We start from the raw sequence: 12,598 nt of genomic DNA on the forward strand, positions 1-12,598 counted from the left end.
AGGTCTGTAGGTTAGATATGTGTTTCAGTTTCTGAAATTGTGTTCTTAAGGCAGCTGTCACTGCAAAGCTTCTAAACATAAGACTGGCCTTCAATTATATGACTGTATATTATATTATATAAGATTTTTGCTTAGCTTAGCTGTAGACTTTAGCTTAGTTGTTTTAAGCACTGATAATAATATATGGCGGAAAATTCTGTTTTGGTGTATAGATTTATGGAACCAAGGTAGATATGTAGAAATGTTGCACAATGGCATTGAACCTTGTTTTTAAAAAAACGCCCAACATATTCTCTTACAGGAGCACCTGTGAAATCCTAATACATTGCTGTTTGCAGTAACTGAGATGAGTGTGTTCTCCCTGGGTGTGGTTCACAGGCAGATGAGTTCCTGATCGAGGCTGTGACACTGGGGCAGGTGCGCAGGGTGCGGATTGGGCACGACGGACGGGGCGGGGGCTGCGGCTGGTTCCTGGACAAGGTGGTGGTCAGAGAAGAGGGCCAGCCTGAGTCTCAGGCGGTGGAGTTCCCCTGCTACCGGTAAAATGGCCGTTGAGGGCCCAAGTACCTGTCCCCAATGGCGGTATTTCGATATCCTCGCTTAAGTACTGCAGTTAGCTAATGAACTAGCGTCCTCTTACAAATGGGAACAAATGCACAGTGGCAGGGCCACTGAAGCTGCGGTTGTAACCAGAGCTCGGCTTACCTCCCATCTTGGACGCGGGAGTCTGTTCCAAAATCAACCTAAATTCAGGAATTCTGAATTATGAGAAAAGTGGATGGCTTAAATGTGTGTTTAAATGAATGTGTTTAAGTTAATGCCTCAAGCATTAATCCAAGCACAAAGTGCTGCATATTCTAAAATGATTATTTTCCAGGTGGCTTGACCAAAATGAGGATGATGGCCAGATTGTTCGGGAGTTGGTGCCATCAGGGGATGGGCAGCGTCTTCATAGTGAGTGTATTTGCTGATCGTGCCTTAGGTTTCCCAAAAAGCTGTAATACGAGCTATTTTGAGAAAATGTGATTAGAGATTAGAGAATCTTGCAAATTCATTTTGGTTCCTGAGCCCTTTTCTGGTATGTATTTGTTCTGTGCTCTGGATGTGGTTTGTTTCGGTGTTTGTGTGGAGATAGCTGATGAGGTGTTGGTGGCAGGGGAGGGCATTATTATGATGTCACTCTGCCCTCAGACATCAGTTACCACATCTCGGTGAAGACTGGCAATATCAGTGGGGCTAGCTCCGACTCCAAGGTCTTTGTTAAACTGTATGGGGAGAAGGGTGACACCAGCAAGATGATGCTGGTGGTCTCCGACAATGACCTGCGCAACTATTTTGAGACTGGCCGGGTCGACGTTTTCACTATCGAAACATTTGATATCGGAAAAGTAAGTACTTTTTTTCCAGTGTAGGACCATTAAAATTTTAGCTTTATTATTCTTGCCATATTTTACCATGTTGTTTTATTTTTGTTCAAGTTCTAACTCATTGTCTCTGTTGTCTGTAAGATCGTTTGAATCAAGACTGTTCTTTCTCTTTTTGATTGTTTTTCCCCACCGTTGGTCTTTCATGACAGATCAACCGTCTCTTGATTGGACACAACAACGAGGGCTTGCGGGCTGGCTGGTTCTTGGACAGTGTTCAGATCACGGTTCCGGTCCATGGGCTGCAGTACATGTTCCCCAGCCACCGCTGGCTGTGTAAGGACGAGGCGGACGGGAAGGTGGAGGTGGAGATCTACCCCAGCGAGATTCTCGAAATTGAAAAATGTAATAAACCACACTTTAACTTCTTGGTGTCATGTATGAAGTCCAGCTGGTGTCAGATTACACACATTTTAAGGAAGCCTGTATGCAGACCAAGACTGGGCCCCTGAAACACACTCAAGCTTTCCGAGCATGTCAAGCGTTCACCCTTGTAAGGACCGTCTTGGTGTTTGGTGCATCCAAGCAAATACTTTCACTGGGATATATTTGCAAATGCATTTGAGAATTTTTTTCTTGTTTTTTTTTGCAGAGAATTTCCTACATATTATTAAATTCAATTTTTATAATAATATTTTAAGTGATAAAAATGAGGCTAAGTATTTCTTTTCATAAGCCCTAGGATTTTTCTGAGCTGTCTGTTATGAAAAGATGTCAAAAGGTTAATAGAGAAGTAATAAGATATGCCACATTGTGTTAGCAGGAAATTTGTAGACTGAATTAATTATTGTGTCTTTGCTGGATGACTGGTAAATGTACAGACCCTAACATTCAAGTTCTGTCTTGTTTCTAGTGGTTAATTATGAGATAACAGTGATCACTGGGGACGTCCGGGCTGCTGGCACAAATGCCAACGTCTTCATTCAGATCTATGGAGAGGAAGGAAAAACAGAGCTCATCACTTTGAAGAGCAGGTCTAACAACTTTGAAAGAGGAACCACTGAGATATTTAAGGTTGTTATTCTTTTATTATGGGACTGCATATTCCATGTGATCCTATGAGCTTAGCACTGGGTTGTTATGGTCTTGCAGTAAAATGTTTAATTTTGAAGGAAACAGTTCATTGTGGCTCCTGCAAAAGCGAAATATAGCAGAGGTCAAAAATTCAATAATGAATTCAGTTTTGACTCGCAATCAAATGCATGTGTTTGTTTTTCTTTGCATTTAAAAAGGAATATTTATTTGTAAGTTAAGGGCAAATGTTGATTCAATCCAGGTTCATGGTTTTGATGCGGTATCAGCGCAGTCTATGGCCCAGAAATGTCCTATACAGTATCCATAATGTGCTGTTTCTTTTAAATGATGAATTGCCCACTGTCTTTCCTGGAAACAAGCTCACAAATGCAATGGTCTTCACAGATTGAAGCTTTGAATGTTGGCAAGATTGTGAAGGTCCGGATAGGTCACGATGGGTCGGGCATCGGCGATGGCTGGTTCTTGGAAAAGGTGGACATCAAGCGTGTGACCGTGGCCATGGTGCAGAAGGAGGCCAAGAAGGAGGAGAAGAAGGACAAGAAGAAAAAGAAAAAGAAGAAGGAAGAAGAAGAGGAGGAAGAAGCTGTGATGGAGCTGCAGGAAGTGGTGGAAACCTACAACTTCCCATGCGAGCGATGGTTGGCCCGGGATGAGGAGGATGGAGAGCTGGTGGTGGAGCTGCTCCCTGAAGATGGAGGAGACTTGGAAGGTGGGGCTGTTACCCTATAGATGAGGGACTTCCCACCAGTGCCCCAAAGGAAATGGTGCAAAGACAGCTTTTCAATTACTTGCCTATTCCATGTCCGGCTCAGAATGTACTCTGAAATCACTTACTGTTCATCCCACAGCTTGTACTTGGCCAATGAGAATATTCTGTCCAAAAAAATCCCACAACTCTTCTGTTTTGGTGAAGAGAGAAAAAGAAAAGACAGCTAATAGCAGAAGTGAACAAGTTGACTACTGCCTATTTGTTACAAAAATAAATAAATGTGGCATTGTTTTAGATGCATAACCAAGATGGAAGAGTGTCGTCTAGGCACTGTGATTGAAAGTACAGTACACATTCAGAGCATAGCCAGGCTGCCATTTTTACCATGTGCTGGTCACCACCATGTCCAGTGAGTTTTTTCACGTGGCCCTTCTGTATCTGCAGTCTAATAATAGCCTGCTACATGAGATTGTGCTGTCATAATTACAGAACAGTTGCTGAGGCTAATATGCTAACTGAACTGACACTTCCCTCCCTAAAGGCTTGTCTAGTGAATTTACTAATTGATTTCAATTTATGCAAGAAACATTTGGCATATATAATATCTCTTATAGATTATTTTATAGTTCCCATAAGTGTCCTACTCCTCTTCTCACTCGATCCTGATATTTAAGTGATAAGGCAAACATTTAATGTTTGATTCAACATGGGAGCTACTTTCTAATTGTTCCCCTTTCCAAATATGTTGTAAGGGGATAATCTTCTAGTTATACAACAATATAAAGATTCACTGGCTGTTCGGTGTGAGGTTTTGAAATTGCACCGCTCAAAAGTGCTTCTTGTCATCTCACAGACAACACATATGAAGTACACGTCTTCACGGGAACCATGTGGGGAGCTGGCACCGATGCCAATGTTTTCATCAACATTTACGGGGAAGTTGGTGACACAGGAGAGCGGCGCCTGAAGAAGTCCAATCACCTCAATAAATTCGAGAAAGGCCAGGTAGGGTGGTCCCAGAGTCGGTGTGTGGAGGTGTCTGTTACGCTGATTTGCTGTGGCATTGAGTCACATTGGTTTTTGGGGTTGAATGTCTGCTGAGGGGTCTGCTGCTGTACCTGAGAACAGCAGAGTTAATCTGAAAGTTATTACAGTTGTGTAAATGGACTGAACATGAATGAATGACCTGTGAATTGCTCTGGATAAAGATATCTGTTTCTGGAATTAATGGGCCTGGCAATTGTGATATTGGAGTTCTTAGAAGGTACAAAATACCCTTTCCTAGATAAATTCAGTTTCTTGTGCGAGTAACTGTATTGTAATTTAAGTGGAAATGATTTTGAAATGATTATTCAGAATATGCTTGGTGAAAGTTGATTATAACTGTTACTCTTGATTGAACCTGTATTTTTCTTTCAAGAGATTTTTTTTCAATCTGTGGTTGAGTACCATTTTTTGAAAAGACTGAATGTATGCATAAATTGAAAATCAATTGTGAGATCAAGATGATGAAAGGCCTTTCTGATGGTGAAGTATGCACAGATCCATTCAATCCTGCTGCTACTGTGAAGTGCATTTTAAAGTGATGTAGAAAAGTAGTCTTCCGAGGTTTTAACCTTACTCCTCAGCATGTGCTTACCATGAGATCACTGTCAATTAGCATTTAGAATGTCGACCCTTTGTGTAATGATTAGTTTTGAGTTTAAATGCAATGAAACATCCTGGGTTAGTGTGCCAGTTGTCTACAGGTTTTCAAAACGGCTGAAATGGACACCTCCCTGTACTTGTTTTTTTCTGCGCAGGAAGACATCTTCTCCATCTCCGCTATCGATCTGGGGCCGCTGAAGAAACTGCGGATTCGTCATGACAACACGCAGGCACACTCCGCCTGGTTCCTTGACCGAGTGGAAATTGTGGACTGCAAGGACGATACCATGTGAGTGCAGAATAGCGGGAGGCTATCGCTAATGCAGCGGGGAAGAGGGGGAAGAGGGGGGAGAGGGGAGGAGGCTTCCAAATGCTGTTATACACAAAAGGCCCATCTTCAGAATAATATCTTTGAGAACCACGATAAATTGAGGCAGTAGCTTAGTTCTGTAGCAGCACTCTTTATGTCTAATTAAAGAAATAATTTTAAAAATTTATGCAATATTTTGAATGAACAAACGTCTTTCCTGATAGTATTCCATTCTTCCATAAGAATGCAGTGAAATATTCTATTCAGCCAACAGTTCCATGTCAGTGGAAAAAGGAGTCTTTTTTTCCTCCTGTATTGAAGCAAATAGCTGGAAGTGTCAATGCTGGCCCTTTGTAAGCAGCATTATTCAGATACCTTATGCGACACAATTATTGAGAGGTCATAGTTTACCCCCTGGTGGTGAGAAATAAAAATGACATCTTTGCTCTTTTTCAGTTTGTACTGCACCAGTAAAAAAAAATCCTGAATCAATGATTTTATAATATCAAAACCAAATTGCTATTAGATATGAGTGCATGTAGGGTATAACATCTGCAATTTTAAGGTAAATGTGTAGATTGCACCACCATTTTTTAAAAACACTTAAATTGCTATTACATGAGCTGAAAACGATATATTTAACGGGTTGCAAACACAATACAGTGAATCTCTATGTGAACCACCAGTGAATCTCTATGTAATGTAGGTACTACTTCCCCTGTAAGCGTTGGCTGGCCATTGATGAGGATGATGGACAGATTGCCAGAGAGCTGGTGCCAGTAGATGAAGCATTCATGAAGAAGGGTGATGACGATGAAGAAGATTCCGGGGCCACGCTGGGACTGGAGCAGAAATGTAAGCAGAGATAGCATTTTACACAGAACCCTGACCGACTGAACCCTCCCGTTCTCTGGATAATGCAATCGCCAATTGGAGCTACTGGCTACAGTCAGAACTGGCACAGTCCGGGTTCGATCCGAGGTTACTGTACAAGGTTCATAGTTAAATATATCTTTATGCGTTTGTTAATTCATTTTTTACAGCCATGTCAACAACATATACCCTAAGAATCAAGACCGGGGAAAAGAAATACGCTGGTACAGATGCCAATGTCTTTGCTATCTTGTATGGTTTAAAGGATGATACAGGTAACATTCCTTATACTGTCCTTATTGCATTTTGATCCCTGTTCCCTTTCACTCAAGTTTAAATGCTTGCCATGTCATTATTTCATTGAAATCATGCAAGCAATTAATTGTCAGTAGCCCTAAGGAACTAAATAAAAATGTCACTGCAAAATTGATTATGGTAACAACATTTTTTAAAGTCATTTATAAATGCATTGTATGTATGTTGTGCAAAAAACTGTGCATCACATATATTGTATTTTCAAATATTTAATTGGAGACACTTCCTCCAGCAAATCATAATGCATAAGGTTGTTTTCAGTGATAATTCATTTTGGGTTTCTCCATAGGGATAATAAATCTCAAGGCTTCTAAGACCCACAAGAACAAGTTTGAGCAGGGGATGATCGATGTGTTCACAGTGGAGGCTGTGGATATTGGTGTTCTGAAGAGACTGCGCATTGGTCATGATAACTCAGGTGAGATGCACACACTGAAGTAACTCGGAAAAGGAGAGCTTCACAGCTCATGTATTTCTGACAGACACACTGTGTTTGCTTCAAGGACCAAAACGCAAGTTTGTTTGTGTGTTCTCCAGGGAAACCCCTGCATACTGTGTCTTATGCCATAAGGCAAAAAGGTGTTTTAAGGCTCACATTCTATAACAATGCTGTAACAACTTCTTATTATTCATGATTTATTCATATATAGACCATGATAATGGCAGTTCATTTATCTATCTACAAAGTCCATGCTTGTGTTATCTTGCTGATTCTGTCCAGTTATGTGTTATGTTTATCTTTCTGCTACCAGGGGGCTCAGCGGGCTGGTTTCTGGACTGGGTGGAAATCGACGCCCCCTCCGTGGGTCAGAAGCTGCGCTTCCCCTGCGGTCGCTGGCTGGACAAGTCAGAGGACGATGGCGCCATCGTGAGGGACCTGTACCCCGCCGAGCTGCAGACGGAAGTCTACATCCCATGTAAGATCCCTCACTCTGACCTTTCACCTTTTACACCACACCCCAACCATGGGGCACTCTCACACTGGTACACTGTACCTACTCTACATACGTCAGTGCTTCTTAGGGTGGTTTAGAGTTTACGGTACATATCTGTTCTTATTGAGTTGGTTTATTACGGTGATAAACAAGTTATTGAAGAACATGACTATACATGCTTATGTACACGGGCGCATTCAATACTGATGGAAGTATATACTGATTGACAAACAATGTTCTCGATGTATTTTGTTTATATAGTTGCCTCATAAGTATTTTCAATGTGGTGCGTAAATGAGGTTTTCAATGAGGTACCTTTGAACGCCCAACTGAAAATGTATCCAGAATGAATGAAAAAGAAATTGGTCAGCTGGGCATTGTCATGTTTCCAGGCAACAGTATTCATCCTTACATCACCTGTCTGCCTCAATGACCATTCCCATTTAACTAGTTTTGTGAGTTCACTCTGAAACAGACATATCTATTCATCTCCTCAATATTTACACTGCCTTGGACACAAATATTGGAGGTTGCTTGGGTTGGCCTGGAATATTAAACAAATATTCCTGTTGATAGAGGCATTACGTAAAAAATGTTTAATATAACTAACACACGAGTTGAAACTAACGGAACATTGCATAGTTCAGGCAGGCCACGAGAGGTCAAGGCCGTAGTTTAAGCCCAGCTCCGGCTGAATCAGCTGATGGCTCGGATAATTAGTGATGTTCGAATCCATTCACATAAAAGAGGTTCAAGTCCATTCACATAAAAGAGGTTTGAGTCCATTCACATAAAACAGTGGTCAATTTAAACAGCCACCCACCCCTATGTGGCTGCTTCCTCCTTTACGCTGCTGCACACTGCCTGTCTGAGCCTGCTTCAATGTATTATTTTCTTATTAATTGTAATTGAAATATTCATCACAATTTATTTCTATAAGCCTTTGCAAGTCATTGTAATTCTGCTGATTTTTATTTGAAGTACGAATAGTGCCAAACCCTATATTTATTATGAATTTCAGTTGTGCCTTACGAGATTAAAACGTTTACGAGCGACATCTTTGGGGCGGGGACCGACGCGGACGTGTTCATCGCTCTGTACGGCCGAGACGCTGTGTGCACCCAGCAGAAGTCTCTGTGCGTCAACAAGAGGGAGAGGCTCATGTACTTTGAGAGGGGTGCTGAAGACATGTTTATTGTGGAGGTGAGCGCCTGTCCACACTCTGAAGGGAAATTCTGATAATGATGTGTACTAATTGGAAGAAGGTGGCACTGGAATTAGGTCTTAAATTTGGAGCAATAATTCACTTTCAGTTTTTTAATATTTTAAAAGTAAAATGTTTTTGGTAAAGGGAAGATACATTTTCAAGAAAAGTGCAGTTATGTTAGCACGGCTGAAAGGATAAATCTGAGCATCAGTCTTCTTAACTTTCCAGCTGGAGGACGTGGGTGATGTCATTGAAAAGATCCGAATTGGACATGACAACCGAGGCGTGAATCCTGGGTGGCACCTGGACAGGGTTGAGATCAGAAGACTTCTGAGAAAAGGAAAGGTACCGCATTCCTTGAGTTTACAGCGATGTTTGTGCATGCGTGCAAAAAACGTATCGCAATATAAAATTAATTATTACAATGCATGAGCAGTTATTTCAGTTGGTTATAAGAATGCATGTATTCCTGTCAGAATGTTTCTAGCATATTGTCAAATTTGTGAAACTATCACATTTCAGAAAAATGTCCTGTAATTTCTTGTTCCTGGAATTTGATCACTAGCTGTCTCTAATGAATTGTAATTACAAAGTTCAGTGCCCCTGTGTCTTATAATGAGCAATTCACATATTCATCTCATTAAAGGAAACTTGGCATTCACCATATCTAGACCAGAAGGCAAATTTTAACATCAAGCCAGTGCCTTTGTGCTGACAGGCATTAATAACATTTAAATAACCACCAGCAGAGCACCACTCTAAATCCATGATTGAATGTCTTTATCAGATATTGAATTAATCTGTAATTCAAATGTTTAAAAGCTGTTCACATTAAGCAGTGACCTCAATTTCAAACCGCAAGAAAAAACCAAAACCAGGTGGGAGCAAGAACACAGGCATTTATGCTGTACCACTGCAGGCCACATGGTGGCTCTCAGCTCAAGAGGTGGAATGATGTGAGCGATTGGGATTCTGCGGACCAGGTGTCTGTGCCTGCTGGGGTTTGGAGGGAATTGGTTTCATCTGCTGTTTAATTGAAAGGGTTCAGAGACCGTCATCTTCCCCTGTGAACGCTGGCTGGCCAAGTCAGAGGACGATGGGGAGACGGTGAGAGAGCTGGTGCCTTCTGACATCATTCAGGAGAAACTGCTGAGAGATGGCACACTGAAGCTCACCGAGACCGAGGTGGAAGATGCCCTGGAGAGTATGTGCCCACCCCCACCACCCAAAAAAACCCCATTGCATTAGCACTATAAAAGAACCCACGTGCACACTAATGCAGACATGTAATTCATGTGTGGGTACTGAGAATCCGGCCACAATAGCAGTTGATTAACACTCCAGCAGTGATTTCTCTTGCCTGCTTCTGTGAAATAGCATAGATTATATAAACCTAAGTCTCATTAATGAATGTTGCACCATAGGTCCTTTCATGTTATAATAATATAAGAATAAAGAGGCTCGAAAGCATTTCTCTCAGTAGGGAGGATATATTCTCAGGATTATGTGTGTAGTGCACAGTGCCTAGTTTTATGCACAGTCCTGTTAGTATTCTATCAAAGGTGATAGATTTTTCAAAAGAAACTTGTTCTTGTGGCTTTCTCTGGGTGGACAGATGGAGCATTTGTGAACTGAAACAAATGGCAGAAAGTCGCTGTACTTCTCAAACAACAATGAAAAAATTAATTGCAATTTTGCTTTATTTTTGGAAAAGACTTTTTAAATATATATTTGTGAAAAACTTTTCAAGCAGTGAACATAGCGTTTTCAGTCTTGTGGGGGAAAAAATGGCATTCTTTGTGCCTATCTCTCCCCCAGCGCATACCTACAAGGTGTCTGTGATGACTGGGGATGTGTATGGGGCGGGCACCGATGCCACTGTGTACCTCACCATCTACGGAAACCTGGGCGACACCGGGGAACGCAAGCTCAGCAAGTCCGAGACCAACAGCAACAAGTTTGAGAGGGGATCGGTAAGAGTGGGCCCTCGTGGGGCATAGATTGTAGTGTCCTTGCGCAGTTTGGAATGGGGTTACGTTAAAGGGCACACACGCACGCACACACACACACACACACACACACCTGGTCCTCCACTTGCAACCAGACACAGTTTTATGTTAAGTTGCCTTTAAGGAAATGTTATGTTCTCCACTGCACGAATGGAATATACTATAGTAATATTATTTTGGGCTGGTGTCAAACACAATAGAGTACACTATACCGCGTGCTAATACAGCAGGTATGGAACCAATTTGTGTAGTAGGGCGTCTCAAGCTATCACAGGTTTATGATTCGTCACGATGATTGCTATGCTATGCAACATGCAGGTAACGTTCCAATTAAATGTAATTGAGTCCCTCAGAGACCCAGTCCAGCAAGCCCTGCTTCTTGGTTACCACATTCAGTCTGATTTGTGAGAAAGAACCAGTGTGGTGTAAGCCACAGCACCTCCTGGCATTTGTATTAGATTGAGCTACGATGTAAATGTCAGGACTAATGAAGAGAGGTGGCGCTAATTCTCTGTTAGCGGTTGGTGCTTTTGCCTCGCATAACCCTGTCTTTATCCAGAGTGGTAGAGTTTTTCTTAATGCGCACTGCTTTCTTAATGCATGCTTTTTATGACGGCTTGCATGCTGTTCGCTGTGACGGAATTAGAACTTCCTTCTGTGTTGTTCACCTCTGGATGAATCTTGTCCTATAATTATAGCGTACTGCTGTCGTAACCTTGAACAAGTTGGAATTGTATCTGTGCATATGAAGCCATAATATGCAGACTATTTATATTCTGCTGGATGAGGGCAAGGAAATATTGAACAATATTCCATGATGCCATACAGACCTATGTCAAATATTTAATTTGAAATAGTTTAAGCATTTATACACAAACAAAATTACTGCAGATTATATAACTCATCTGTTTTCACCAAAACGCAGAAGGACTGTTTTCAAATTTTACCAGAATCCTAAGAATTAAAGCCTTTAAAATATGTAAATGACCAAGTCTAAGGACAGAATTTAATTTATGCATCTACTAATTGTAAAGTACAGTATAGGATTGGGATAGGAGTTCTGCATTACAATTCAAGACATTGAATTGTAATGTGAAATTTTTGTATTTGTAAGACTCTACTTTGGCAGTAGAATCAGAATATAGCGAAATGCCTTTGTGTCTGTCTGCGATGATGTGGGAAAAAACACTTTGTCCTACCATGTCACAGAAACTAGCTGATTTAGCCATTTCAGTTCAGCAGTTAAGTTATACCTAGGGAATGCTCTCACATTGCTTTAGTATAGCATTTCCTCAGTATGACTTCCACATTTGTTTTGCACTGAAATGCAAATTTGGGGGTTGGGGGGAGCATTAGGTTCTGGAGCAGCTGTGGCAAACTGGCTGTTCAGTGTGTCGGAGACAGACTGTGACAGCACCTCTTTCAGTCCCACTGCAGCTGTCTCTTGGTCCCCTCTCATGAGGAACAGACACCACCGCGCAGCTGCAGGCTTCTGGCAGGGCAGTGCAATCATGGCTTTTACAAACGGCCTCACATTTTATGAGCCTCCCACTGCCGGGTCATTGTCAGAGTTCATTAAAGCGCTTCTGAGGCTGCTGGACGCTGGAGTGGACAGGATATGACATCATAGCCTTCAGTGTATTCTGTTCTCAGTTGCTGATAAGTGCTTTTCGAATGAATTACAATATTTCCATTTGATTTAAACAAGTTCCTGTTCATTTTAAAAAGATGTCTGGATTTATGTTTTTATTTATGTAATCAACTGTCATTTAAGTCGTCTGGTTTAAATCATGTATTTCTTACATGCATTAGTTCTCCAATAAGGTGAGCAAATCTGTCTCCCAGGTGGACAAGTTCACCATCGAAGCGGTGGACCTGGGCCAGGTCTTCAAGATCAAGATTCGCCATGACAACACCATGATCAGCCCGGACTGGTACCTGGACCAGGTGGAGGTGGTGGATGTGGAAACGGAGGAGGTTTACCTGTTCTTGTGTGAACGCTGGCTGTCCAAAAAGAAAGAGGACAAATGCATCGAGCGGTTCTTCTACGTTAAGGTAACACCGGGTCCAGCATTCTGCCTCTGTTGGGGTCACGCAGTGCTTTTGCTTTGCCTGGGACAGATTATTTGCTGAC

The 12,598-nt window shown here is 41.7% G+C and overlaps 1 protein-coding gene across 1 annotated transcript in view; it reads left to right on the top strand.

Annotated features, from left to right (window-relative positions):
* The window catches only part of LOC135239639 (lipoxygenase homology domain-containing protein 1-like), a 55,883-nt gene that overhangs the window by 23,874 nt on the left and 19,411 nt on the right, over positions 1-12,598 (top strand). Inside the window, exons 19-35 of the mRNA XM_064308456.1 lie at positions 379-539; positions 878-954; positions 1,192-1,388; positions 1,577-1,769; positions 2,278-2,438; positions 2,844-3,168; positions 4,022-4,173; positions 4,971-5,104; positions 5,832-5,980; positions 6,169-6,273; positions 6,603-6,731; positions 7,066-7,230; positions 8,270-8,451; positions 8,684-8,800; positions 9,497-9,659; positions 10,274-10,428; positions 12,310-12,519. Of these exons, the coding sequence (XP_064164526.1) occupies positions 379-539; positions 878-954; positions 1,192-1,388; positions 1,577-1,769; positions 2,278-2,438; positions 2,844-3,168; positions 4,022-4,173; positions 4,971-5,104; positions 5,832-5,980; positions 6,169-6,273; positions 6,603-6,731; positions 7,066-7,230; positions 8,270-8,451; positions 8,684-8,800; positions 9,497-9,659; positions 10,274-10,428; positions 12,310-12,519 (2,775 nt within the window). The remainder of the gene's footprint in view (positions 1-378; positions 540-877; positions 955-1,191; positions 1,389-1,576; positions 1,770-2,277; positions 2,439-2,843; positions 3,169-4,021; positions 4,174-4,970; positions 5,105-5,831; positions 5,981-6,168; positions 6,274-6,602; positions 6,732-7,065; positions 7,231-8,269; positions 8,452-8,683; positions 8,801-9,496; positions 9,660-10,273; positions 10,429-12,309; positions 12,520-12,598) is intronic.

This window comes from Anguilla rostrata, chromosome 14, assembly GCF_018555375.3.
Source record: "Anguilla rostrata isolate EN2019 chromosome 14, ASM1855537v3, whole genome shotgun sequence".
NCBI lineage: Eukaryota > Metazoa > Chordata > Actinopteri > Anguilliformes > Anguillidae > Anguilla > Anguilla rostrata.